Source organism: Monodon monoceros, unplaced genomic scaffold, assembly GCF_005190385.1.
Source record: "Monodon monoceros isolate NGI ecotype Baffin Bay Population unplaced genomic scaffold, NGI_Narwhal_1 Super_Scaffold_11, whole genome shotgun sequence".
Classification (NCBI taxonomy): domain Eukaryota; kingdom Metazoa; phylum Chordata; class Mammalia; order Artiodactyla; family Monodontidae; genus Monodon; species Monodon monoceros.
In genome coordinates, this window is record NW_021703767.1 from 91,406,933 (window position 1) to 91,431,596 (window position 24,664).

The window sequence follows — 24,664 nt, forward strand, 5'->3', positions numbered from 1 at the left end:
GCTGAAGATAACCTTGGAAAGATTTCACTCTCATTCAGGAAAAGATAGGTTCCCAATACCACTGGAAACATTAAATGTTGACAGCTTAAGGGCTCCACTAACCAGGGCACAATCAACCAGCTCCCTGGGTATAATAATGGGTCAGAGTCCTAAAGGATGTAGTGCTAAAATGAATAATTTCTGAACGTCTATGGCTAGCGCTCCAAGTTGTAATTAGAGATGGTCCAATGAATCTAGACAATCTAGATACATGGCCTTAGAAAACCATTATTCAAGGCACAAGATGGAGTTCTAATGAAAATCCTCTGTTTATTATCTACTTATTATCTTCATAGCCAAAACTCTTAAACCTATCACCCATAGGTTGAATGTACAAAACATTTGAATATAGTCATTTCTATTAGAGAACACTCATTTGTAAGCAGAGCTGACAATAATTAGTATTATTTTAGAGAACTTCAGAATCTTTTATAAATGCTGTTAAGTCAAAGGCGAGATTAAACAACACTTCAAATGTCTTTTTCATTTACTTTGGTAATTTTTAAACTCAAGCTCAGATATAGGACTAGGTATTGCATAGAAAACAGAATACTGTTAGAGCAATCCATAAATAAAGACTCCAGGATATATCCTGATTTGTCTTATATGATATTAAATAAACTTATCAAAAATCTCTTACCTTCACACATACAAATAAAGGTACAAGTTATCTCTACACTGCTTTCCTTTATATTAAAAAAAAAATCCAGAAATAATTTCAAACCAAGGTGAAGCATCTTTGTTTCTCATTAATTCTCACTGATTAATAGGTTCACTTAATAATCTTAAGGCAAATATGTCTGGAATGGAAGCATTTCAACACTCCAAGAAGATAGATCTGAACTATTTGTAGACCTACCAAGGATGCATTTCAACTCAGATAAGATCAGAAGAGTACACATTCCTACTGAAAAGTTTTCACAGAGTGCACAAAGGAAAATACCCCAGGATAGAACTGATTTCACAAGTATTCCCCAACTATGAACCAAGGCACATTGTTTTCTAACTTAAACCATGACATTCAAATTATTTATCATAGCTCTTGTTTTAAATTTTATGCATGTTTTTCTGATATATGCTAATTATTAATTCTGTAAATAATTGGAAAAGTCAGTAGATAGGAGGAAGGGAAAGTTGCCCTTCCACAGTGGAACATATTACCAGAATCATAACATACATAAAAGGGCCAGAAGAAAAGAAAAGAAAAAAACCCAAAACAACAGAAGATCTATACACAATCTAGGACTCTAAAATAAGAAGCAAATATTACCTCTGATCCTGACACAAAGAGGGATGATAAGGGGAGAAGGGAGAGGCCAGGTTACTCCTCAGTTTATTTCAATCCCAAACACAGACTCAGGGGATGAACCCACAAGGCCTAGGATGAGCTATTCAGGGGGCTGCCAAACAGTCATATACATCTGATACAAAATCATTATTATACGAGCAACTTTAACAACCTAGATGCCTCCCATATACTTTTCCACAGAAAAATACTGCAGAGGCAGTTAAGGTATATGTTATAATCACATACATAATATCATTTTGTCCATAAAACACATACAAATAAATTATTTCATAGAGTTATACTGAATGAGCCTTTTACCTTGTTTTTCTTCAATAGAATGCACTAAATAACTTTTAAAATTAATCTTTAAATTAAAAATGATTTTAATAGCATTTTATGCAATATTTCAAAAAAATTTTTTTTAGGAAACCTGCAAAAATAGAAATAAAATTCTGGGATTCTTAAGCAAGATAGGTGGAGAAAGAATTAAAAAAATAAAGAAAAATACAGGTATTCTGGAAGATTATTTAACTCTATAAAAATGGGTGATATACTTTTATGACCAGGCATGTCTATGATCATCTTATTGTTATTCTCAGGTGTGCTGTATTTCACAGATGTACTTACATGTTTGGTTATGTGTACTTAATGGAAAACTGAGTAGTTTGGGGATTTTCTTGTTGGTAGCTTCACAAGAACATAATTAAACAAATAAAAATATCATTATCAAGTAGATTTTTAAAAAATACCTTGTTCAAAATGTCACTTGTAAAGGTGGTAAATAATTCTTAAGAGAGAAGACTACTAGAAATCATGGCAACAAATACGCATTCAGCCCATTTTCTATTTCTTTTTTTAAAAGGAACTTTCTTCATTCAAAAAAGTGGAAAGTGTTAAGAGAACTTGTATTTGTGTCTATCAACAAGCCTAACCATAGAAGCCTAGTCAAGCCAATGTCAACAAAGCCAGTCCCTTCAAAGGACAAAGGTATCTGATGAAGTAAAACCTGTAAAACCAACTGCTCTCCCTAACGATACGCTGCCCTCTGAGACTTGTTTTCTACCTTTAAAAAAACTGGTTATATTAATTACAAGGACACTTAGCTGTTAAACCCCAGAGATGGTAAAATCTGATTACTAATTAAAATCCCACAGAGACAAAAATCGATATTCTTCCAATGCTAGCAAAAGTTTAACATGAAAATGCACTGAAAGTAGGTTGTACCATTTCTCCAGCATTACAGTGGGGAGTAAGGATAAGGCTTTCCCTACTCCACCAAATTGGTGTTTCTGTGTAGGTTGAGTAGTTGAGCAAAACCGACACAGTAGCTTCTTCAGAAACAACAATCCCCACCTCTTTTCCCACCTTCAAAGCACACCTCGAGACTCAGCGGGCGGGGGGGGGGGGGGGGGCGCGCGCGCGCGCGCGCAAGCACATACACACACTTTGTAATCGACACCACTTACACGTCTGATTGCTACCATTTCAGAAGCTGTTGGCACTTACCTTGCAAAGCTGTGTTAGGTAAATTTGCTTCATTCTCTCCCATTTTATTATTTCTTTTTAAAGGGGGCCAAGCAGTTTCAGTTGTGTCAGTTACCCTGTAAGCTTTGTGACCTTCTGACTTTCTCCTGTAGTAATGTAACAGTATACTACCTGCTTTCTTCTGTGAATAATTACCATTCTGCTTCCTGAGTTACCTGGGCTTGCAGGACCTGTTTTACTGTGAAGTGAGATCACATCCTTTGATCGAATGGACTGCTATTAGTGTGCACTTCACAAAATGTGGCTTTGTTTCAATTTAGATGTTAACTTTTAATTCCCAACTTTCACTTTAGTCCAGAAACGTTTCTACACTTCCCCCCTCCAAATAGTGTTCAACACATCATGGCGCAGAGCCAGAGTTTTGTTTGTTACTGTTCCCAATCTGCTCCTCTTATAGAAATAAAATAAAATTTAAAGTGACGTTTGCAGTGTCCATTAAAAAAAATACAGGGAAATAAGTGACAGCATGGGAATCAGTTTTGTGCAGTGGTAGAAAGACAGGCTTTGGAGTAGCTCTAGTACTAGCCGTGTAACTATGAACGAGAGATATAACTTCTTTGAGACTCAGTTTCCTCAACTGTATATTGGGGGAAAAAATGTAAAATACCAATTTCAGAAGATTGTTATAAAGATTCAAAGCAATAATGTATGACTGTGCTAAACATTGTGAATAATAAACACAACAAGCAACATTCTTCCTCCTCTCTCTGCCCCTCCTCTTCTTCCTTTTCCTCCTACACCCTCTTCCTTCTCTCCTTACTCCCTCCTCTTGTTCCTCTCCTTCTGAGGGATGGAAAGAATGTGGAACCAGAGCACTGATGTCACTATGTTCTGACATCAGCTGTTACTTATTAACTGACAGACCTTAAAGAAATGATTTTATCCAATCTTAGAGCCCCTCAAGGTCCTCACTGGTTAAAGAAGGATACTGATATTTACATTGCCTTTTAAATAGAAACATAGTGATATTAAGTTAAACTGTTCTGCCTCAAACAAACAAAAACAATCCCTAGCAAAGATGAGCAACACTTAGAAATTTGTTCATTTACAAGAGAGGAAGTAGATGACAAAAATAAGTCAATTTATTTAAGCTCTCCCATAAGACATTTGAAAACAAAACAATCTCTACTTCCTTCCTCTAGAATTCCTTAACTTTTAGTTTTGGTCACACTAGTTAAAAAAAAAAAAATCTGAGGTTCAAACATCTCCTACTTTAATAGTTCTTTAATTTTCAATTTAAAAGTAATCTATACACCATGTCTGCTAAATTATTAATGAAAAAATGATTATATAAGTTATGTAAACAAAAGAAATGGCAAACAAGTAGAATAGTTATTCTCAAAAGTATCAGAATAAAAACAAACATCACACACACAAATCCTCATCACAGTTAATTTACAGTTCTTTCTTTCATTAACCTCTCTAGGTCTCAGTTTCTTCATCTATAAAATGAGCTGACCATTTATTAATTAAGGCCCATTTTATCTTCATAATGTCATAAACCTCTGATTTAAAATCCAGGTTATGGCTTGTTCCGGATTAAAGCAGTCTTTGCCTAGCACAATTGCATAATGTAATATATATAGCCAGCTCGTTCTTTACCGAAAGTAAACTGAAATTGAATGTTTGCCAATAAAACACTATAATCATCACATTCTGACTTCCCCATAAAAGGAGAAACACACATATCAATTCTCACTCACAAACTTGGAAATGCATTTACATACCTGCCCCAGGCACCTAAAATTAGTCAATAACGGGTATAAATCACCGATTATCTACCAGCTGAATTATGGCATGTGGGAAGTTATTACGAAAGTAGAATAGAGAAGTCCTATTTTTGAGCAGAGGTAAAACATAAACAAAAACCTCCAAAGTTTTTGTAGCTGCACAGAAAGTAACATAAATATACATAGTGAAAGAGTTTCAACACTAATAAAGGGCCCTGAACCCACACTTTCTCGCTCTCGCTCTCGCTCTCGCTCTCTCGCTCTCCCTCTCTCCCGGGCCATGGCTCCCTGGAAAACTTCTGCCTTCATCATGTCCCCTTTGCCTGACTACTTCACATGCAGGAATTCTTCAATCCAATCTTGGTTGAAGTCTCTTCTATGTGCTTCCAGAGGTCCCTTAACAACTCAGAACTTTTCATTCAGCCACGGCTCTTATCACCTTGTATTATATGTACAGCTTAATTATTTCTGTCCTTAAAAGGTGTATGTCAGAGAGCCTTTTTGTGTCCATCACTACATCCCTAGCACCTTAGCACAGTTTCAACCACATACTATGCCTTCAACAAATATTGTAAAGATGAATAAATTACCATCATCAAAAAGGGTGAATTAAAGGATCTCAAAGAAAAGAACATTGCTTAGCAAAGAATATGATGGAAGATATTCGAGGAGGGAAAAACGACAAATTAAATTTCAAAAATGAAAAGAGATGGGAGGGGGAAGTAGGTAAGTTATAACTAGGGACTTCCCTGGTGGTGCAGTGGTTAAGAATCCACCTGCCAGTGCAGGGGACACGGGTTCGAGCCCTGGTCCAGGAAGATCCCACATGCTGCAGAGCAACTAAGCCAGTGCGCCACAACTACTGAGCCTGTGCTCTAGAGCCTGCAAGCCACAACTACTGAGCCCCTGCATGCCACAACTACTGAAGCCCGTGTGCCTAGAGCCCGTGCTCCACAACAAAGACAAGCCACTGCTGAGAAGCCCGTGTACCACAAGGAAGAGTAGCCCCCACTCGCCACAACTAGAAAAAGCCCGTGTGCAGCAACGAAGACCCAACGCAGCCAAACATAAATAAATAAATAAATAAATAAATAATACTTAAAAAAAAAGAGCAAATAACTAAGAGCTAGAAGGGCATGTCTCATGAGGACACTCATGAGAATTTCCAAAAAGAAAAAAAAATCAAAGTTAAAAGAAGTAAATGAAAGAGAAAAAAAATGTATGCATTAGTTTAGCACACACACACAGGCACCAAAAACAAAAGGCATGAGTGGCATTAGGCAGAATAGCTTCACTGAATGGTGAAGAAGAAACTAATATAATTATTAAGAAAAAACTTCAAAATCTTTGAAAGAACGCCTCTACGAGTGAATGTGTCCTTTATACGCATTCTGAGACTTTGCTATAAAAACTACTGTGCACATTTTTTAAACAACTTAGGTGACATAATAAAAAACAAGACTTCCAGCCACATCACCTATTTGTATTTCCAACATTGTATTTCTAAAGCACTCCAAGGAGAGAGTGGGCAAAAGAGAGTGTTATAAATGCTATCTTTTATCACTCATTTTAAGGGTTCTACCTAGAACTACAAACAAAGAAGAAACCAATGTTACAGTTTAAATTTGTTGTGGGTAGTTAGTTATTGAAGTGATTATTTAGTTCTGATTTTCAAGGGAAGATATATGTGAAGATTTGAAAAAAAATATGAAGTAATTACTCAAAGTTATAAATGTTGGCATTGTATGCTATGGAACATGGGACACTGGGTATGTAAAATGTCACAATACATGCAATAATTACAGAAACATGGTACTCATTTTCACAGTAAAATGTATAACACAAGTAGAACAACAACTTGATCAAAAGCATAGATATCCATGGAGAGAAAAGGCTAGAGAGAAAAGGATTGGAACCTCTCAAAACTGCAGTCCTGCAAACCATCATTGGAAGGAAATTCCAGGCTCAGCAACCAGGATGGATCTTTGAGGTTACAGGTCCAAGAATTAGGTAGATGTGCTTGCAGGGTATAAGAGTATTTGGAGCTAAAGGCAATTGAGAATGAGCAGACTCAGGAAAAGCTCTTTACTTCCCCTTACTATCTAAAAACAGAGTATCCTAAATTTATACAGGAAATTTTTGTTTGGAAAAGTGTCTCCCTACCAGGAAGAGAACTGCTCCTGGAGACAACTCTTACCACCTGAGAAACTCATCTGCGTAAAATACAGCCCTTATTCATCACACATTGTTGGTTGGTTGCAGCCAAGAATTCCTAGGGTGATTCCCGCTCCTCATAACTGCTAAATACTTTTGAGTCCTAGAAAAGAGAGAGCTAGGTAAGCAGGGGTGGGGTGGAGGAAAGAGCACGTACTATACAAGAACAATGGGTAAAAATAAAGATTTTCTCATGATTGGGAGTGCTGGTCCAATACATTTTCCCCCCTCTCTTCCGGATCTGGGTATTACCATCCACCCAGTTGCCCCGGACAGAAACTTAGGATTTATCCTTGCTTGTAACCTCCCCCATTCCCCAAATAGTCACTAAGTCTGCTCAATGCCATTGAAATCCACCTCCTTAACTTTCCATTTCCTGCAGGTGAGTCCATTATCATGTCTTGCCAAGACAGTAACTCCCTAAAAATGAATTCTTCCTTTCCTCTAATCCATCCTTTCTATATCTGCCAGAGTGATTTTTCTAAAACATAGTCGTGCTATTTCCATATTCACAGCAGCCCAATCAATAATGTCACTCCTTTATCACCACAATTTTTCATCCTTCTGACTCCTAACCCTCCATTAACAACCAGTTCATTTAACTCAGGCTTCTCTGACATCCCCAAGCACACTTGACACTAAATTCTAAACAGTTGAATACGTAATATGCACATATTTACTTCCCTATACATGTGAATATAAAAGAAAAAGTTGGTCAAGAAAATTAAGGCCTACTCAGTGCTCTGTATTAGGATTGACTGGTGGGCAAAAGTATCCTTTAAATACTACTATAACTAAACATTTAATTCTCTATAATTTTATTTCATAAGATTGCAGACGGAATCTTAAGAGAATTAATATTGATGGAGAACCAAGAAAGTACTTATTTCCTCCAGTAGTAAGAAACATCCATTAACAAGGAAACAAGATAAGTTGTAATTAATAGCAAGGAGAGTATTGTCATTTTAATGATCTTTCCACTATAGTTTTATTAAACAAAGAAACCAAGGAACTATATAAATTTTATGCTAACACACATATGTACACACAACAGAGTTGCTTAACAGTTGCTGATGGTTTGTAGGTTGCTTCACATAATTAAGACACTCATATAAAAAAAACCAGACATATGAAGGTGCCAGGTGGAAAGTAAGGTAGGACTGATATTACAAATCATTCTAATTTACTGCTGGGAACAGCGCTGTTTCAGATTGTGGAAGAGCTGTGTAACACAAAACTAAACACAAGCTTGTAATCATAGTGTATTGATGTAATGATTTATGCACTTTTTATGAGGATCCCATGAAATCTTGGCTTCAAATGCCAGGGTTTTAAAGTGATGTACTCTTGTTAGCAATCTCAGCCTCATCCTCGTGAGTCTACTTATAGTAAGAAGACTAGCTGTGATAGCCATCTAAGTACCATCTGAGAAAGGGAAAATAGTTTAAGAAAAGTTTAACTGTATATTTAATACTATTATCATGGAACTACAAAATGAAGGGTATACACATACATGCACGTGCACACACACACACACACACACTTGCCTAATCTAATCTAATAATCAATTGTTCCACAAACTGTGGCAAAACTCCCTCAAGAGGAGCCCAAAGAAGAGCATTAAAGCAAAGGAATATGCATGCTAACTGCCTGATATAGCATAGAATGGTGAACTTATCAATTTGAGAATTTTAGGGCATGTTAAAAATCTACAATAAAGCTAGAAAAAAACATCTATAGCTAAAACCCCAGAACACTAAGGTTTAATAGGAACACCAAGGTGACAAAATGATTTATCTCTGTCATCTTTTAAAAATGCAGTGAAAATGCTTAAATGGTATCATTAGCTTGGAGATAATTTTATTTCCTCAAAACACCTTGAAATGACCAATCCCAAAAACAGAAGTTTCATCTCCATGACAAAGACTGATCTAAAACAGCTCTGATAATATGAAAAAGTAGAGCACATTCATGCTGAGAGGTAAAATAGCTTCCAGTCTTTAGCCTCTTCACTATAGCCTCAAAAAAAAAAAAGAAAAAAAAAAGACAGCAATTAATGCCAACTGCGCTACAGGAATTTGGCAAATACTAACTAAATGAAAAAAACATTTAGCAGCTGTTCAGGGGGTAACAGCTTCCTCTTCTAGGGTGAAGCTGAGGTAAAAGGTCAGGTTTCTCAAGTCTTTACAAACATTCCACTCCTTTCACTTAATATCTTAAAATATCAATAATAGATGAACATGTCCAAAATAAACACAGTAACTATAACACTTATTAAAATTAACACTATGCTATGGTTTCAATTCATGAAGTATCAACAAAAGTAGTAGTCAACAATAACAAATTAATTATGGGGGATCAAAGAAAAATTAGTTTATCTCTTTTCTTTTTTCCTATTCTTTCCTTTCTTCTTTTTATTTATTTATTTATTATTATTATTTTTTAATAAAGTCAAGTGGCATAACAAGCTTTCCTAGAAAAATGATTCCAGGAGAACTACTTTTGTTCAACATCATAATGGGCCACTACTTTCTACAGAGAATATTTTCTTTCTGAAAGCTTCTCTTCTACTTTCCCGCTGACTACCTACCAGCCAGCATTGTTAGAGAAAAGGAGGAGATGAAGGATTAAAGTCTCTAACCTTCCCCCAGCAGCTAGTACTTAAAATAGACTCTCTCTAAAGTGAATGGTTGCTGTCTTTCCTATGGTGACCAGATTTACAAAATGAGAAAAAAAAAAAAAGAGAGAACAAATGAAGAGGGATAAACATAGATTCTCTAGACAGATTTTTTTTCAGAATAATAGGCTGAATGGGAAAAAAATCTATACAGGAAAAAAGAGTCCCAGGATGACACTGGAAAATGTGGTATCTGATCACCCTGGGCAACGAGGGACTCACAACATGTGAGCAATTTTAAGCATGAATAAACATAAACATAGAGATAGGCCCGCCATGGCTAAAGTTAGATTTAAATACTTATTTCATCATGGCCCTCACACCTCTTCTAAAACCTTTAGTCTTCCTTTACCCTATCAATTAATTTTTATTTCCTTAGTATCTTTAAAAATATGCAGGGCAAACATGGCCTTGTCTTCCAACTCTCAAGGCACACATCTAGAGCATTTTTTAGTTGCTGTTTTTAGACCTGACAGATTTATAAGCATTTAGTAAAAACTTAATGATTGGTTAATTGAAAACATAACACAATTATATTTCATCTTCCTCCAAAAACTTTAAAATAGAATTAATAAAGAGCATAAGGGAGATGATTAATTCACAATGTTTCTAGTACTCCTGCTTCCCTCTGAAGAGGCCAGAACATGCCACTCCCAAATATGCCACTTTGGCATACTGATTGTTTTGAGCTGAAGGCAATCAGGCCTCTGCCTTCCCCCCTTTCTGTTTAAAAGCGGGACATAAGTGTCCATTTGTAACGGTGTCTCCCTCTCCCTTGCCAGGAAGAGAACTACTCTGGAGACAGCTCTTAGCACCGGAGCAGACTCTTATCTGCATGATAAACCTGCTAAATAACCATTATTTTACAATACAATTCCTCCCCTCATCTTCCTATAACTTACCTCCCTCCCCCAGTTGTTTTAAATCCTTTCTCCTTTGCCTAGCCTAAGATGATATATGACTCAAATTCTGACTCCTAGAATCACATGCCTGTGCAAGCTCCCTGTACAAACGTGTGTACCTATGCATGTAATTATTTTTTTCTCTCTTGTTATTTTGTCAGTTTAATTTGCAGGGCCCTCAGCCACTGAACCTAGGGGAGTAAAGAAAAAAAGTTTTCTCTTCCTCCCCTATACCTCTTTCATAAAGTGTCCTGTACATTACCAGATTTCCACTTTGAGAGAGCTATTAATTTCTTTAGTTTTCCTAAAACCTAAGAAACTCATTAGTTACTTGAGATTGATGACAAATCAAAACTTATAATATTTAAAAATTCACAATGTTTTGAAAAGATGAACTTGAGATTGAATTCCTCCTATTAGTGAGACAGGAGGGAAGGGCACCACCTTTAAAAGAATGACATAGCCATTGAGGATATGACATAAGCTGGTTAGAACCAATGAGGCCCAAGATGGCAGAAGATTCAAACTTCCAGTAGACCCTGAGCCTCATTATGAGCTCACTGTAACACATTAGCATATGCTAAGTGACATGCTCACAGGCGCCATGACAGTTCTGAGGCTGACCATAAAAGGCCAAAAAGTGGGCTGTGGCCCTATTCCTGGAAATCCCCACCCCTTCCCCCAAAAAGCTGGAATAATCCTCCTACTCATTAGCCTATGAAATTACCCAGCCCATAAAAACTAACCACCTCCACAGCACGGGGCCACTCTCACCTTCTGAGATGGACTGCATTCTGCCTATGGAATTTGTATCTCTCTCAATAAACCTGCTGTCACCTTACTATGGCTCGCTCTTGAATTCTTTCCTGCACGAAGCCAATAAATCTTACTTGGTGGCCCATCCCAGGAACTCGCCCAAGACCTGTGACATGACCATCATTTCACACCCCATTTTCCTGCAACATTAGCACCTAATAAAAGTTAAATGGTGAAAACAAAGATGAAAATGTAAAATATATCAAGAAACTTGGAAGGCAACTTATATTGAAGCTAAATTTAAAGAGAACATTCTACTTTCTAATTTAAAGATTATTTTATGACATCACAAATTCTGAACTTATCTGTCCTCAGAAAATTTTGTTTGTCTGGCGACTTGTTTCTTAAAAAATAGTACCTGAATGATTTTAGGTGAGTTATTCACTTTCCAATGGGTCCAGTTCTCTCTGTACAGTCCTGTTTGTTTTATGTTACTTGCCTACCCACTGAAGCATTTGCCTATGTAACCACTGGCTTTTTAATAACCAAGCCATTTGAGCTTTCTTCCCATTTTCAGTTTCCAAATATTACAATGTAAATATATAAAATTATATAAATATGGTACTTCATCCTGACCACAAAATTAGCTTATTAAACACGCTTTATTTGAATTTCAAATTGTTAATGCACTAAAGATGATTCCAGGGACTTCCCTGGTGGTCCAGTGGTAAAGAATCCGCATTCCAATGCAGGGGACGTGGGTTGGATCCCTGGTCAGAGAACTAAGATCCCACATGCCACGGGGCAACTAAGCCCACACACCACAACTACTGAGCTTGCGTGTCTCAACAAGAGAGTCGGCATGCCACAAACTACAGAGCCCACGCGTCCTGGAGCCCACACGCCGCAGCTAGAGAGAAGCCAGCACACCACAACGAACAGCCGCACCTCAAAGAAAAAAAACTGATTCCATTAAGTGGCGAACCTCAACAGTAAATTCAGAAATCTTCTGATATAAAGAGAAACTTGCCTTTAGTAATGTAACAAAAACATTTTTTTAGTGTTTACCGTACATTCTTTCACTGTTGATGGCAATAAATATTGGTATAATTTTGTTACTCTATTGAGGTAAAATTTACATGCAACAAAATGCATCCCCTTTAAGTGCATTGTTAGATAAATTTTGATAAAGGTATTGAAGGGTACCAGAATATGCCACCCCAAAATATTCCTCTTTAGCATATGGATTATTTTTAGCTAAAGGCCATTGAGAATCAGCAGAGTAAAAGCTCTAAAAACAGGGCACAAGTTTTCCTTTTGTAAAGGAAATTTACATTTATAAGGAAATTTTCTATTTGCAAAATGTGTCTCCCTCTCCCATACAGAGGAAGAGGAGAATTCTTAGCAACTCTTACTAAAGGAGAAGGCAGGAATTTAAATCTGCATAACAAACATCATGAGACAACCCTTGTTTAACATACTTTTCCTTGTTACCTTCCCATAACCTTCTTTCCCCACCCAGAAGCCCAAACCTCTTTTCCTTTGTGTAGCCTAAGGTGGTATACAAGCCCAAGTTCTAACCACCCCTTTGGGTTACTCATCACTGGGTCTTTCCATGCATATATGCGTGATGTACATGTTAATAAATTTTTTGTTTGTTTTTCTCCTGTTAACCTATCTTTTGCCAGTCTAATTTATAGGGCCCCAGACAGAGAACCTAATATGTGTAGAGGAAAAATATTTTTTTCCTCCCCAACCAAATTCACTCTTGCAACTACCACAACATTTAATATACAGAACATTTCCATCATCCTAAGAAGTTCTTTTATATCCTTTTATACTTAATTCCTCTCTCCACCCCACCTCTGGCTCTAGTCAATGGGTATTAAATTTTGGCAAATGATTTTTCCTTGTCTATTGAGATGATTGGATGGCTTTTTATCATTTATTCTCTAAATATATAAAGTACATTGATTTTCAAATGTTAAAACAAACTTACATTTGTGGAATAATGCCTATTTGTCAGGATGTATTATTTTTTTATGTATTACTAGATACAATTTGGTATATTGCTAAGGATATTTGTGTCTACGTTTATTTTTTTCTCTTCTCATAAATCATTTTATTTGCCTCACTTTAGTATTAGTGTAACCAAGGAGGACCTTACAGGGCTTTCCCAGGACAGACCCCTCCCCCATACCCTCTGCTTTAGCTCCTCTCCGGAGTACCTAGATAACAGTATCTGATGCACATTTTCCGAGTTGTTTTATAGTTGCTAAAGCCCTCACCAAATGGAAGATGCTAACTACTTGATGACCACAAGCATGTAGCCCCAGGCCTACTGGAGCCTGAGGATTGATAATGTTAACCCATGTGACACCACCCTGTTACCTCATCATCAACTAATCAGAGAATTGTGAATGAGCTGATCACATACCCTGTGACTCCCCTCTCTCAAATGGTCCTTAAAAATGCTTTCCTGAAACCCATAGGAGAGTTTGAGTGTTTTGAGCACTAGCTGCCCAGGACTCCTTGCTTGGTGCCCTTGCAATAAATGTTACTTCACCACAACCCAATATCAGTACATTGGCTTTACTGCTCATGAGAGAGTGGACCCAAGTTTGGTTTGGTAACATTAGGGTAATAATGGCCTCATAATATTGGTGGGCATGTTTTCCCTCTTCCCTTATTTTTTGAGAAGACTTAGTTAGGACTGGTATTATTTTTCTTAAATGTTTGATAAAATTTGCCAGTGAAGCAAGCTGGGCCTGGAATTTCCTTTGTGGAATGGTTTTAAACTATAAATTAATTTTCCTTAACTGTAATAGGGCTATTAAGATTTTCTTTCTCTTCTTGAGTCATTTTTTATAATAAGTGTCCTTCAAAGAATTTGTCCATTTCATCTAAGTTGCTGAATGAATTGACATAAAGTTGTTCATAATATTCACTTATCTTTTTAATGTCTATAGGATCTGTAGTGATATCCCCTCATTCATTTCTGATAATAGCAATTTGTACCTTCCTTTTTGTGTTGATCAGACTAGTTATAGCTTTATCAATTTTTTTTAGTTATTTTTACATTGTTTTTCTCTATTGTTTGACAGTTTTCTATTCTGTTGAATTCTATTCATATCTTAATTATTTACTCCTTGTATTTACTTTGGATTTTAGAAGTCTACAATATTGATTTTAGCTGCCTTTTATTTTTTTCTAATAAAGCATTAAAGCCATAAATTCCTTCTAACCTCTGATTTACCTGCATCTCACAAATTATGACAAGTTTGTATGTTCAATATAGTTTAGTTTAAGATATTTTTTAATTTCACTTGTAATTTATTCTTTGATCCAGGCTTATTTAGAAGTATACTAAGTTCCAAAAAGTTGGAGATTTTCCAAATATCTTACTGTTATTGATTTCTGTTTAATTCTGTTGATGTCAAAGAATATACTCTGCAATTTCAATTTTTAAACTTTATTGAGACCTGTTTTATGGTCCTGCACAAGGTCTGTATTGGTAAATATTCTATGTGCATTGAAAAAGAATATGTAATTTGATTCTTGATTGCAGTGTTGTAAATATTTTGTCTATTTTTAGTATCAGTTACTGAGAGAGAGATCTTAGTATCTTCAAATATAATTGTGGATTATTTTTCTCTTTTTAGTTCTACAAGTTTTACTTTATGTATTTTGAAGCTTTATTATTAGTTGAAAACACATTTAGGATTTTTATGCCCTTTGTTATTATAAAATGGCCCTCTTTTTACTTTGAAAATTTCTTGTTCTAAATTCTACTTTATCTGATATTAATTTAGTGTTTTCATAATATCTTTTTCCGTTTTTTTTACTTAATATGTTTTTGTCTTTAAAGTGAATCTCTCTCAAATAGGATAAAATGGGACTGCTTTCTTTTTCTTTCAATCCAGATTAATAGTCTTTTCCTTCTAATTGTAGTATTAGGCTACATGAATGTAATTATCAACATAGTTGGAGTTAATTCTACCATTTTGTTATTTGTTTTCAATTTGTTGCATTTGTCTTCTTTTCTTCTTTTTCCTCCTGATTTTCGATTGAGTCTGTATGTCTTAGTATTCAAATTCAGCTGTACTATTTGCTTATTAGCCATTTTTTTCTGTCTCTCAGTTTCTTGATTTTGCTCTCTCCTCTCTGATTCTCTTGTGGCTTAAGGTTTTACAATATTCAACTTAAAATTATCACAAGCTACCCTCAAATAATATATAATTTCACATATAAGAAACTGATACCAGCATACTACCATTTCCCCCTCCTGTCCTTTGTGATATGATATGATACAGTTATCACTACATGTTATAACCCCCTCCCAAACACTGTTATTATCTTTGCTTTAAATAGTCAATTATTTTTGTCACTTTTAAATATATTAAAAGTGAGAAAAACATTTTCTTATTTTACCTACATATTTACCATTTTTGTACTCTTTGTGTAGATCCAAGTTTCATTTTCTTACCACCCAAAAAGTGCCCTTGAACATTTCTTATAATTCCTGTATGCTGGCAATGAGTTTACACAGCTTTTGTTTATCTGAAAAAATCTCTACTTAGCTTTCATTCTCAAAAGGTATTTTTCCTATATATTGGATTTCTAGGTTGATATGTTTATTTTTCTTTCAGCATCTTAAATGTTTTTCCCTTGCTATCTGGCTTAGATAGTTTGTGACAAGAAATCTATGGTTTTTCTCATCCTTTCTCTTCTGTATACCATGTGTCTTTTGTGTCTTGCTGGTTTTATTTATTTTCTTTGTCACTCACTTTTTTGTTTTATTTAATTTTTATGTGACTTGGTGTGATTTTTCTTTGTGTCTATCATGCTTGGAGTTTCTTGAGTTTCTTGAGTTTTTCAGTTTATAATATTCTCCAAATTCTAAACAAATTCTGCCATTAATTGCTATCTTCAAATATTTGTCTCTCCTTTCTTCATTCTTCTTTCATCTGGTACTCTATACATACGTTATAAATAAACACATAGATTAGATATAGATACAGATATACAGGTATAGATATAGATATTCAGCAAGTCACTGAAGCTCTGTTAATTTTTTCAGTACTTTTTCTTTTGTATTTATTTTTAAACAATTTCTCTTGCTATAACGTTCAGTTAACTAATGGTTTCTTCTGCAGTGTCTATTCTGTTGTAAATCCTGTACAGTGAAATTTTAATTTATAATATTTTGTTTTTTATTTCTAGAAATTCTATTTGGAACTTCTAACATTTTTAACATTCTAACATTTTTATATCTTCCATTTTTTCCTCATTAGGTTCATGTCTGTCTTTACATCATTGTGCATATATAAATATATAATAGTAACTTTAAAGTTATCTCCTAATTTTATCATTTTGGGTCTATTTCTATTCATTAATTTTCTCTTGATTATGAGTCTCAATTTTCTGTTTCTTTGCATGTCTATTAATTTTTGATTGGATGTAGAAGATTTTGACTCTGTGACTTGTACATTGTTGTACTCCTTTAAAGATGTTGGACTTTTGGTGGGCTGTTATTTGTATATCAGCCTGATAATTTTGAGAACGTTCTGTAGTTTTTGAAGGCAGCCCTAGAGAAACCTTTACTCTAAAACTACTTTAGCCACACCACTAAGGTATGTGATACTTTTGTAGCTCAGCTGGATGTGCAGTCAATGGGTCTCTCCACTCTTGTTGGTGGGAACATGAGTGATTCCTAGCCCTGTGTGAACTCTGGAAATTGTTCAATTTAGAGCTCTCTGGTAATTGTACTTTCCCAACAGCTGTTCTGTGCACAACATCATGGAATTTCATCCTTTGCACTGATTGTTATTCTGTTAAAGACTTCAAAGTATTCCTTTGCAGATGTCTGGAGCTCTTTCTTTGTTTAGCTCTCTTATCTCCAATATTGTCTCAACATATACTGGTGGCTCATTTTTTCCAAAGTTTAATCTCTATCTTTTCAATTCAGGATATATTTGGGCCCTTCCTCCTTTCATCATATTCTGGAAATTGCTTCTGGGTAGAAATCCAAGGCAGTTATAAGGCTCACCTTACTTGATTCCTTTTTCTCAGGGATCACAATCCTGAGCTCCCTATTGTCCAATATCTGAAAACAACTGTTTTATATATTTCATCCAATTGACTCATTTTATGTCAGAAGGCAAGTCAAATAGAATTTCTTTCATAGGCAGAGCAGAAATGGTGCAAGCTTTCTGAACAGCAAATGGCAAAATATATCTAAAGTGTTAAATAAAAGTCATACAATTTGAAATTTCATTCCTAGGAAATTTTCCAAGATAATAATCAGAAAAGTGTGCAAATTAGTTTACATAACAATATTTATCAGTATTGCTTATAATATAAAAATATAAGCAATCAAATGCTAACAATAGGAGATTTTTTAAAATAAAATAAGTTGTAAAATAGTAAAGTAGAATAATCTACAACTGTTAATGCAGAACTATTCATTGACTTACAAAATGTTTAACACATTGTTGTGGTATATTTTTATCAAGATATATCATGCATGATAAACATATTAAAATAACTATTGCTACATTACAGAATTATTGGTTATCATCTAATTTCTTCCTTGCATCCCTCTTGACTTTTGATATTTTAAAACAAATTATGTATTACTTAAATAATCAAAGAAAGAAAGCATTTATTTACTATTTTAAGAGAAAAAAGCCTTATTTATAATTCTTGACTGTTCTGTATATTAAATTAGAAAGATAAAAGACAAGAGATTCTAAAGTGTGCTTTCAAAAACTGCCAAAGAGATCCATAGAGTTTATCTATAATTTATGTCTCTGATTTTTCTAAATGGAATCTGAGCTTGTTAGTGTTGGCAAGTAGCTAACTTAAAGAAACATATTTATATGTGCAAAAATAGGTATTTAATAAGTATTTGGTAAATTTAATTAATAAGGAAAGAAATTTTTGTAAACTTTAATAAGAATTCCTGAAAGGAACCTAGGACAAAAAACTGTCATATAAGTTAAAAGCTATAAAAAAACTTGGATGTTCTGTTGGGTAGGAGGGTGGTTATAAATGTCACTCAGCAGATATTTCACAGCTTGTTTCTTATAAACCCATATTTTTACAAAGAATAATGCAAGTGTCTTAGCCAACACATTGATTTGGGGGATTTTAGTTAGAAAAGGGAAACAGCAGGACAATTCTGGTTGAGCTATGGAAGAAAGCAGACAACAAGAAGCCACCTAAGGAAAAACTGTCACTCTCTAGAGACCTAGCAAAATTTTTAAAAATGAGCTTAACATTTCCTGTTCTCTAGAAAACAAATAAAGAATATCTTCTTAGGGCTTGTCTGGTGGCGCAGTGGTTGAGAGTCTGCCTACCGATGCAGGGGACACGGGTTCGTGCCCCGGTCCGGGAGGATCCCACATGCCGCGGAGTGGCTGGGCCCGTGAGCCATGGCCGCTGAGCCTGAGCGTCCGGAGCCTGTGCTCCGCAACGGGAGAGGCCACAACAGTGAGAGGCCCGCATACCGCAAAAAAAAAAAAAAAAAAAAGAATATCTTCTTATAATCATTAACAATATATCATCATTAACAAAAATATAGACAGAAAAAATAGAATTTTTTTTTAAATTAATTAATTTATTTTTGGCTGTGTTGGGTCTTCGTTTCTGTGCGAGGGCTTTCTCTAGCTGTGGCGAGCGGGGGCCACTCTTCATCGCGGTGCATGGGGCTCTCACTATCACGGCTTCTCTTGTTGTGGAGCACACGCTCCAGACGCTCAGGCTCAGTAGTTGTGGCTCACGGGCCCAGTTGCTCCGCGGCATGTGGGATCTTCCCAGACCAGAGCTTGAACCCGTGTTCCCTGCATTGGCATGCAGATTCTCAACCACTGCACCACCAGGGAAGCCCCCAAAATAGAATTTAAATAACAAATGATTCTGTTCTCAGAAGTATACTGTATTCACTTTTAAATATATGTTAGAGAGAAAGAGAGGGAAGGGACAGTTATATGGGTAGATATGATATAGATGTATAGAGAGATAGAGATACACATACAGTCACAGGTGTAGGCAGGAATAGAGATATAAATTCTAGTAATGCACAAAACATTTTGAAATATGCTTTTTTTTTGGGTTAAAATTACACAGTGGATATCATTCTATTGACATCTTTTAGATGGAATACATCTTTTTAGTCAGAAAAATGTGGATTTAGGTCCCAGCCACTACTTATTCCCCATGTGACCCTGAGCAAATTAATCTACTTCTCTGCACCTTAGTATTTTCTTCATTAAAATGGAGAAAACAACTGAACCTCCACATGGGGCTGAGGTGATAGTTCCATGTTATAATGCAGGGCCTTGGTCTTAAAAGGCTCTGAACAAACTTTGACTATAATAATGATTATTGGTTTTGTTTTATTGTTATTATAAGATTTACAGGCTACTGTGATACAGTTTTTGGAAGGTTTTCCCAAGACAAAATGATCCTCTCTTATCTATTCCCCAAATCTACAGGAGTGGAGCATTTTGTTCTGTATAATACAGCTCACTCCACAGGTTACAGTTGATTGGACCAGTATGTATGTAAAGCTCCAGCTAGGGAGAGCAGAGATTTTGCCTCCTGGAAATTTGAAAGAGAATTAAGGTAATTCTTGTAATATGTAAAACCAGGTGCTATATACACAGCCATTTCAGCCATGAGGCCAAGGACCATAGAACAGTTATTCCCAGAAGGGAGAATAATGAAGCTGATGTGTAGGAAGAAAGAGAGATAAAAGATAAAGAGAGAAATTAGTTTGGATTACTCATGGCCTTTTGTAGTTTCAGTCTTTCAGAAGACCTAGCCTTTAGATTCCATGATACAGTGACTTAAACTTATGTACCAGGTTGTTTGGATTCTTCTTTAATTCACAAAGAAATTGTTCAAGAGCCTGTTCTGTAAACTCTCAGATCCTTTAGCCTGACCAGTGATAGTGATATTAATTAGAGGAAGTGTAAGAGAACACTGGGTGAAGGAATTGATGAACGGCTTTCTTTGTAGAGAGCAATTGCTGTATTGTGACACTAATCCATCTTTTGGGGGAAAGATTGGGAGAATGGTAACTTTGAATCAAGAGCCTGAGTAGAGGGACTTGAGTGGGACCATGTGGAAAGTTTTAGAATGTACAATGCATTTGCTACCACTGGAAGGTAAAAATGGAAGCATCCTGGCTCATACCTTATAAGGCTTAATGTACAGAAAATCCCAATCTAGAAGCCTGGATTACTTTAATATTAGACAGGCCAGATATGGTAGGCAGTATAATGGCCCCCAAAGATATCCAAGTTCTAATCACTTGAACTTTTGTGTACTTATTATGTTACGTGACAAAAGAGAATTAAGGATGTACATGCAATTAAAGTTACTAATCAGGTGACCCTGAGATGGAGGGATTAACCTGAATTATCTTAATGGGCCCAATCTAATAACATGAGTCCTTAAAAGCAGAAGAGGAACAGACAGAAAAGTGGGTCATAGGGATGCGATGTGAAAAAGACTTGATCTGCTATTGTTTATGTTTCAGATGGAGGAAGGGGACACAAGCCAATGAATGCAAGTGGCCTCTAGAAGTTGGAAAAGGTAGATTCTTCCTCAGGCTTCCAGAAAGGAACACAATCCTATAGACACCTCAGTCTTAACCCAGGGAAGTCCACGTTGGACTTCTGATCTATAGAACTGTAAGACAATGATAGGGACTCTTCTATCCTGTGGGAGTGAAAAGAAAAGCTAGGATTTTCATCCAAGAAAGGAAAAGACCAAATCCATAAAGTTTAAAGGTGCAATGAAGAACAACAGTAAATTTAGGTTGTGAACATACCATGAATAATTATTGTTCAATCTGCTAGTTATAATATATGTGCTTTCATTAATTCCTTAATTCATTTAGGTTAAAGTTAGTTTGAATTTGGTTTTGTTACTTATAACCAAACAGTTTTAATGACTAAACACTGTTAAGGATACTTATCTTAACAACAGGTACAAATGGCCTCAGGCAAGGCTGTTGAACACCATAGTCCTAGAATAGGAACAGTACTAGGGCTTCTTTTTTTTTTTAACGAGAAGAAATCATAAAACATGCTATAAAAAAACACCTCCTTTCATCCTTAACAAAAGTGTCAAGAAAGTCAACACTATTTTATACACTGAGAAACTGAGGTTCAAAAAAGTTAAGTAACTTTGTCAAGGTCCTAAGTGATAGAACTGACATTCAAATCCCAGTCTTTCTGATATTAGAGCTCTATTAGAGCATTCATTCACTCAGCAAATGTTTACTGATTAATTACTTTGTACCCGACACTGTGATATCTAGCTTGCTCACATTTAATAAGGCCTTGTTTTGTACCAAGTAATTTACATATATTAATTCATGTAATCTTTGTTCTATTATTCTAATTGTTCTAATTATGGTGTCCATTTTACAGATGACACCCAGAAAGGATAAGAAGCTTGCCTGAGATTTTGCAAATGACAGAGCCAGGATTCAAACCAGCCAGTGTGGTTCTTTGTGACTCAGCCATTTATCTCTGCTGCTGCCTGTCCTAGGTGCTGAATATCTAGATAAAGTCTACTCTCACAAAGGAAACAAACAAACAAACAAATATTCATTGTAATAGGGTAACGTAAGACAAGGGCAGCATGTGATGTGAAAGAATAACAAGATGTCAAAAGATTTTTAGGGAAATAACATTTAAAACAGAGAGATAAAATGTGAGGAGCCAGCCATAGGAATGTTTGAAGGGTAGTGTGGGGAGCATACTGGGCAGTATGAGAGACAGCCTAGAGATAGAAAAGAACTCGGCCCTTCCTTTTAATTGAAGGAAGGCCACTCTGCCTGAAGCAAAGGCTTAGTTAAACAGGATTAAACAATGAGAACTGCAGCGAGAAATGGATGGATTTAATATTGGTTTTATGGTTCTTCATTACTTGAAATAAAATTTCCCCACAAAATTAATAGTAAGAATTATTAATCAAAAAACCTTATTTTCAAAATGAATTATGCATGTCTAATAAAAGAAATCAACTGTCTTCCATTTATTTTTGTTGGAGGAAAACCATTGTTATTTGGTCCCATAAGCGACCAAAGCACAGACATTACTGAGTGGTTCCTATTCCTGTTGCAGATCCAAAGGCCTCTATTGCATAAATAATAACGGTAGCTCACAAAGTCAATTCACTCTTAATTTACTGATTATCTGGTCAGTTTTAGCTCATGTTAAATAAACTAAATTAACCTTATCATTTTCGTTTTTGGTTATAAGTTAATTATGTTGATGCATGATATATAGGCTATTGCAAATATCTACAGGTGGACATGATAACCCTTAACAATATAATTCAGAAAGAAATCAGTCATATCCTCTCATACATTTGGAATGTGATATATTGCATATTTCAAAAGCTTGCTTTATTTAATTATATTTAGACATACTACTTAAATTCATAGCCAAAATCAGAATGTTGCTCAGAAATTTTGTGGAAAGGAACGAATTATCATAATATTCTTTTGTTTTTAAGGGTATACACTTAGAGTGCCTACTTCACATGAATTCATTAAAAATAAAACCAAATAGTAATCCCTTATAATAACTAATATTTAATAAATTAAAATATTGAGTTCCCTACACAGAAACTTTTTCCAGTTATAATTTTAATGTAATTGATATTGCAAATAAATGATGTATCACAAAACAAAATTATATGCAATTACAATCATAAAAAAGAGTAAGAAATAATTGGTTTATGAAACTCAATCTGACTAATAATTCACTTAAATTAGTACGTGATGACTCCTCTCTATCTCTGATCCCCAAGAATAATAGGTGTGAAACATGGAAAAATGAATCCACCTGGCTTATACAGCATGCTAAGAATCAGTAAATTTTTAAATTATATTAACTAAATTTAAAGTTTATTTTACAGAAACCACCAAATATATACTGGCCTCCTCAAAGATTAAAAAAAAAAATTCAAAAAAGGCAGATTCTAAAATGATATTGCAAAAAGAATAATTTGGGTTACAGAGAAAATTTTATCAATTTTCTTTCCTGATGATAAAGAAGAACAGAGGCATGTGAGAATGGGATTGTTCTTATATTTACTAGATGGACATACTATTGGTTAACGATGATGTTCAGGTATCATTTCATTTTTCCAAAGTAATACGTAAAAAATCTGTTCACTAATACATTCCTAGGTGTTAAACATTTCTGAAACAATCTATGTTTTAAAATATTTGAATAATATATGTTGCTGTATATTTGGGTTCGATGGTCTTTTGTAAATTTGCCCCCTAGGAATACTGCAGCCTTATATTCCGGCAAGGAATATAAAGAATTTGCTTAACAAGAATTTGGGTTGGCAGAGAATCCCCCGAATGAAACATTTTAATTAGGGTCTCTCAATAATAAAAGCTATAAGGATTTTTTTTTTTTTTAAGGAAAAGGAGTTGTATTTTCTGTTTTTACACACACACACAAAAGAGAGAAAACCAAGACACTTGAGAGGAAGAGCAAACCTAGTTTTAAATTACATCCACTTTCATGGCAGGAAATTCTTCCAAAAGTATGCATTTATAAAGATACAAACTACTTTAATCTTTTACATCCTCTTAACAGCTTTAGCAGAAATTACTTTCATAAAGTACACATATTTGTTATAATTAAGTGAAAAGACAGGGACACAGGAATTCTGTGTGTTATTCGCTTTCTTTTTTTATCCTATTATTTGGAAAAAATTCTGTCTTTCCACTGTAAATAGATCAAGAAAAAAAATACTAAATACTTTTGATAAAGAAACAGGGACTAAAATTAAATTGCCAGAAAAACAAAATAAAAGAGTCCACATTGTACATTTTTCAACCATGCAGACCATCAATTCTCTCCCCATATCCTCAAAGTACCCACAGTGATACCCTTGGTTGAGCATCTGAGAACAAAATGCAACATCCACACCTCCCTGCCTTTGCACCTATATTTCTCTGCACCGAAGATATACCTACACCTGCCACAGATAAATATATCCACAGACACATGATACACCACATATCAGGTCACTCCTCTGAGCCGCTTTTCTCTGGCATCCTCCCTCATCCCTGACCCCAGCGCCTGTCTGGGGCTGTATGTTCCTCTCACGGTGATGCAGTTCAGCTGTGGGCAGAAGTTACAAATGTCTATGCAGGAGCCAGAGCAGCCCTGGCAAACTTTATATTTGGCCCAGAAGGTGTTGTTTTCATTTTAAACTGGTCCAATATTTTTATTACGTGATCTACCATAAAATTCCAGATTTCCAACTTTGCTGGAGAAAAAAACGATCTGCCACATTTTCACACTCAGAAATACTTTGGATCAGAGCAGCTCCCGTGCAATAGGCAGGACCTGTCAGGTTCACCACCCTCTCCATCTCCCCTGGGTCTATCAGCTTTCACATAGTGTTATATCTACAGTGTGTGTGTGTGTGTGTGTGTGTGTGTGTGTGTGTGTGTGTGTGTGTG

General features: G+C 35.4%; 1 protein-coding gene across 2 annotated transcripts in view; it reads right to left on the reverse strand.

The window, feature by feature from the left end:
- Positions 1–24,664, reverse strand: part of NAALADL2 (N-acetylated alpha-linked acidic dipeptidase like 2) — a 1,153,076-nt gene that overhangs the window by 1,000,648 nt on the left and 127,764 nt on the right. Inside the window, exon 1 of one of the 2 annotated variants that reach the window (XM_029214632.1) lies at positions 2,834–2,997. The exons of the other annotated variant lie outside the window; for it this stretch is intronic. Coding sequence (XP_029070465.1) covers positions 2,834–2,876 — 43 coding nt within the window. The 5' untranslated portion in view covers positions 2,877–2,997. Of the gene's footprint in view, positions 1–2,833; positions 2,998–24,664 lie in introns of those variants that run through there. 2 annotated transcript variants of the gene reach the window in all.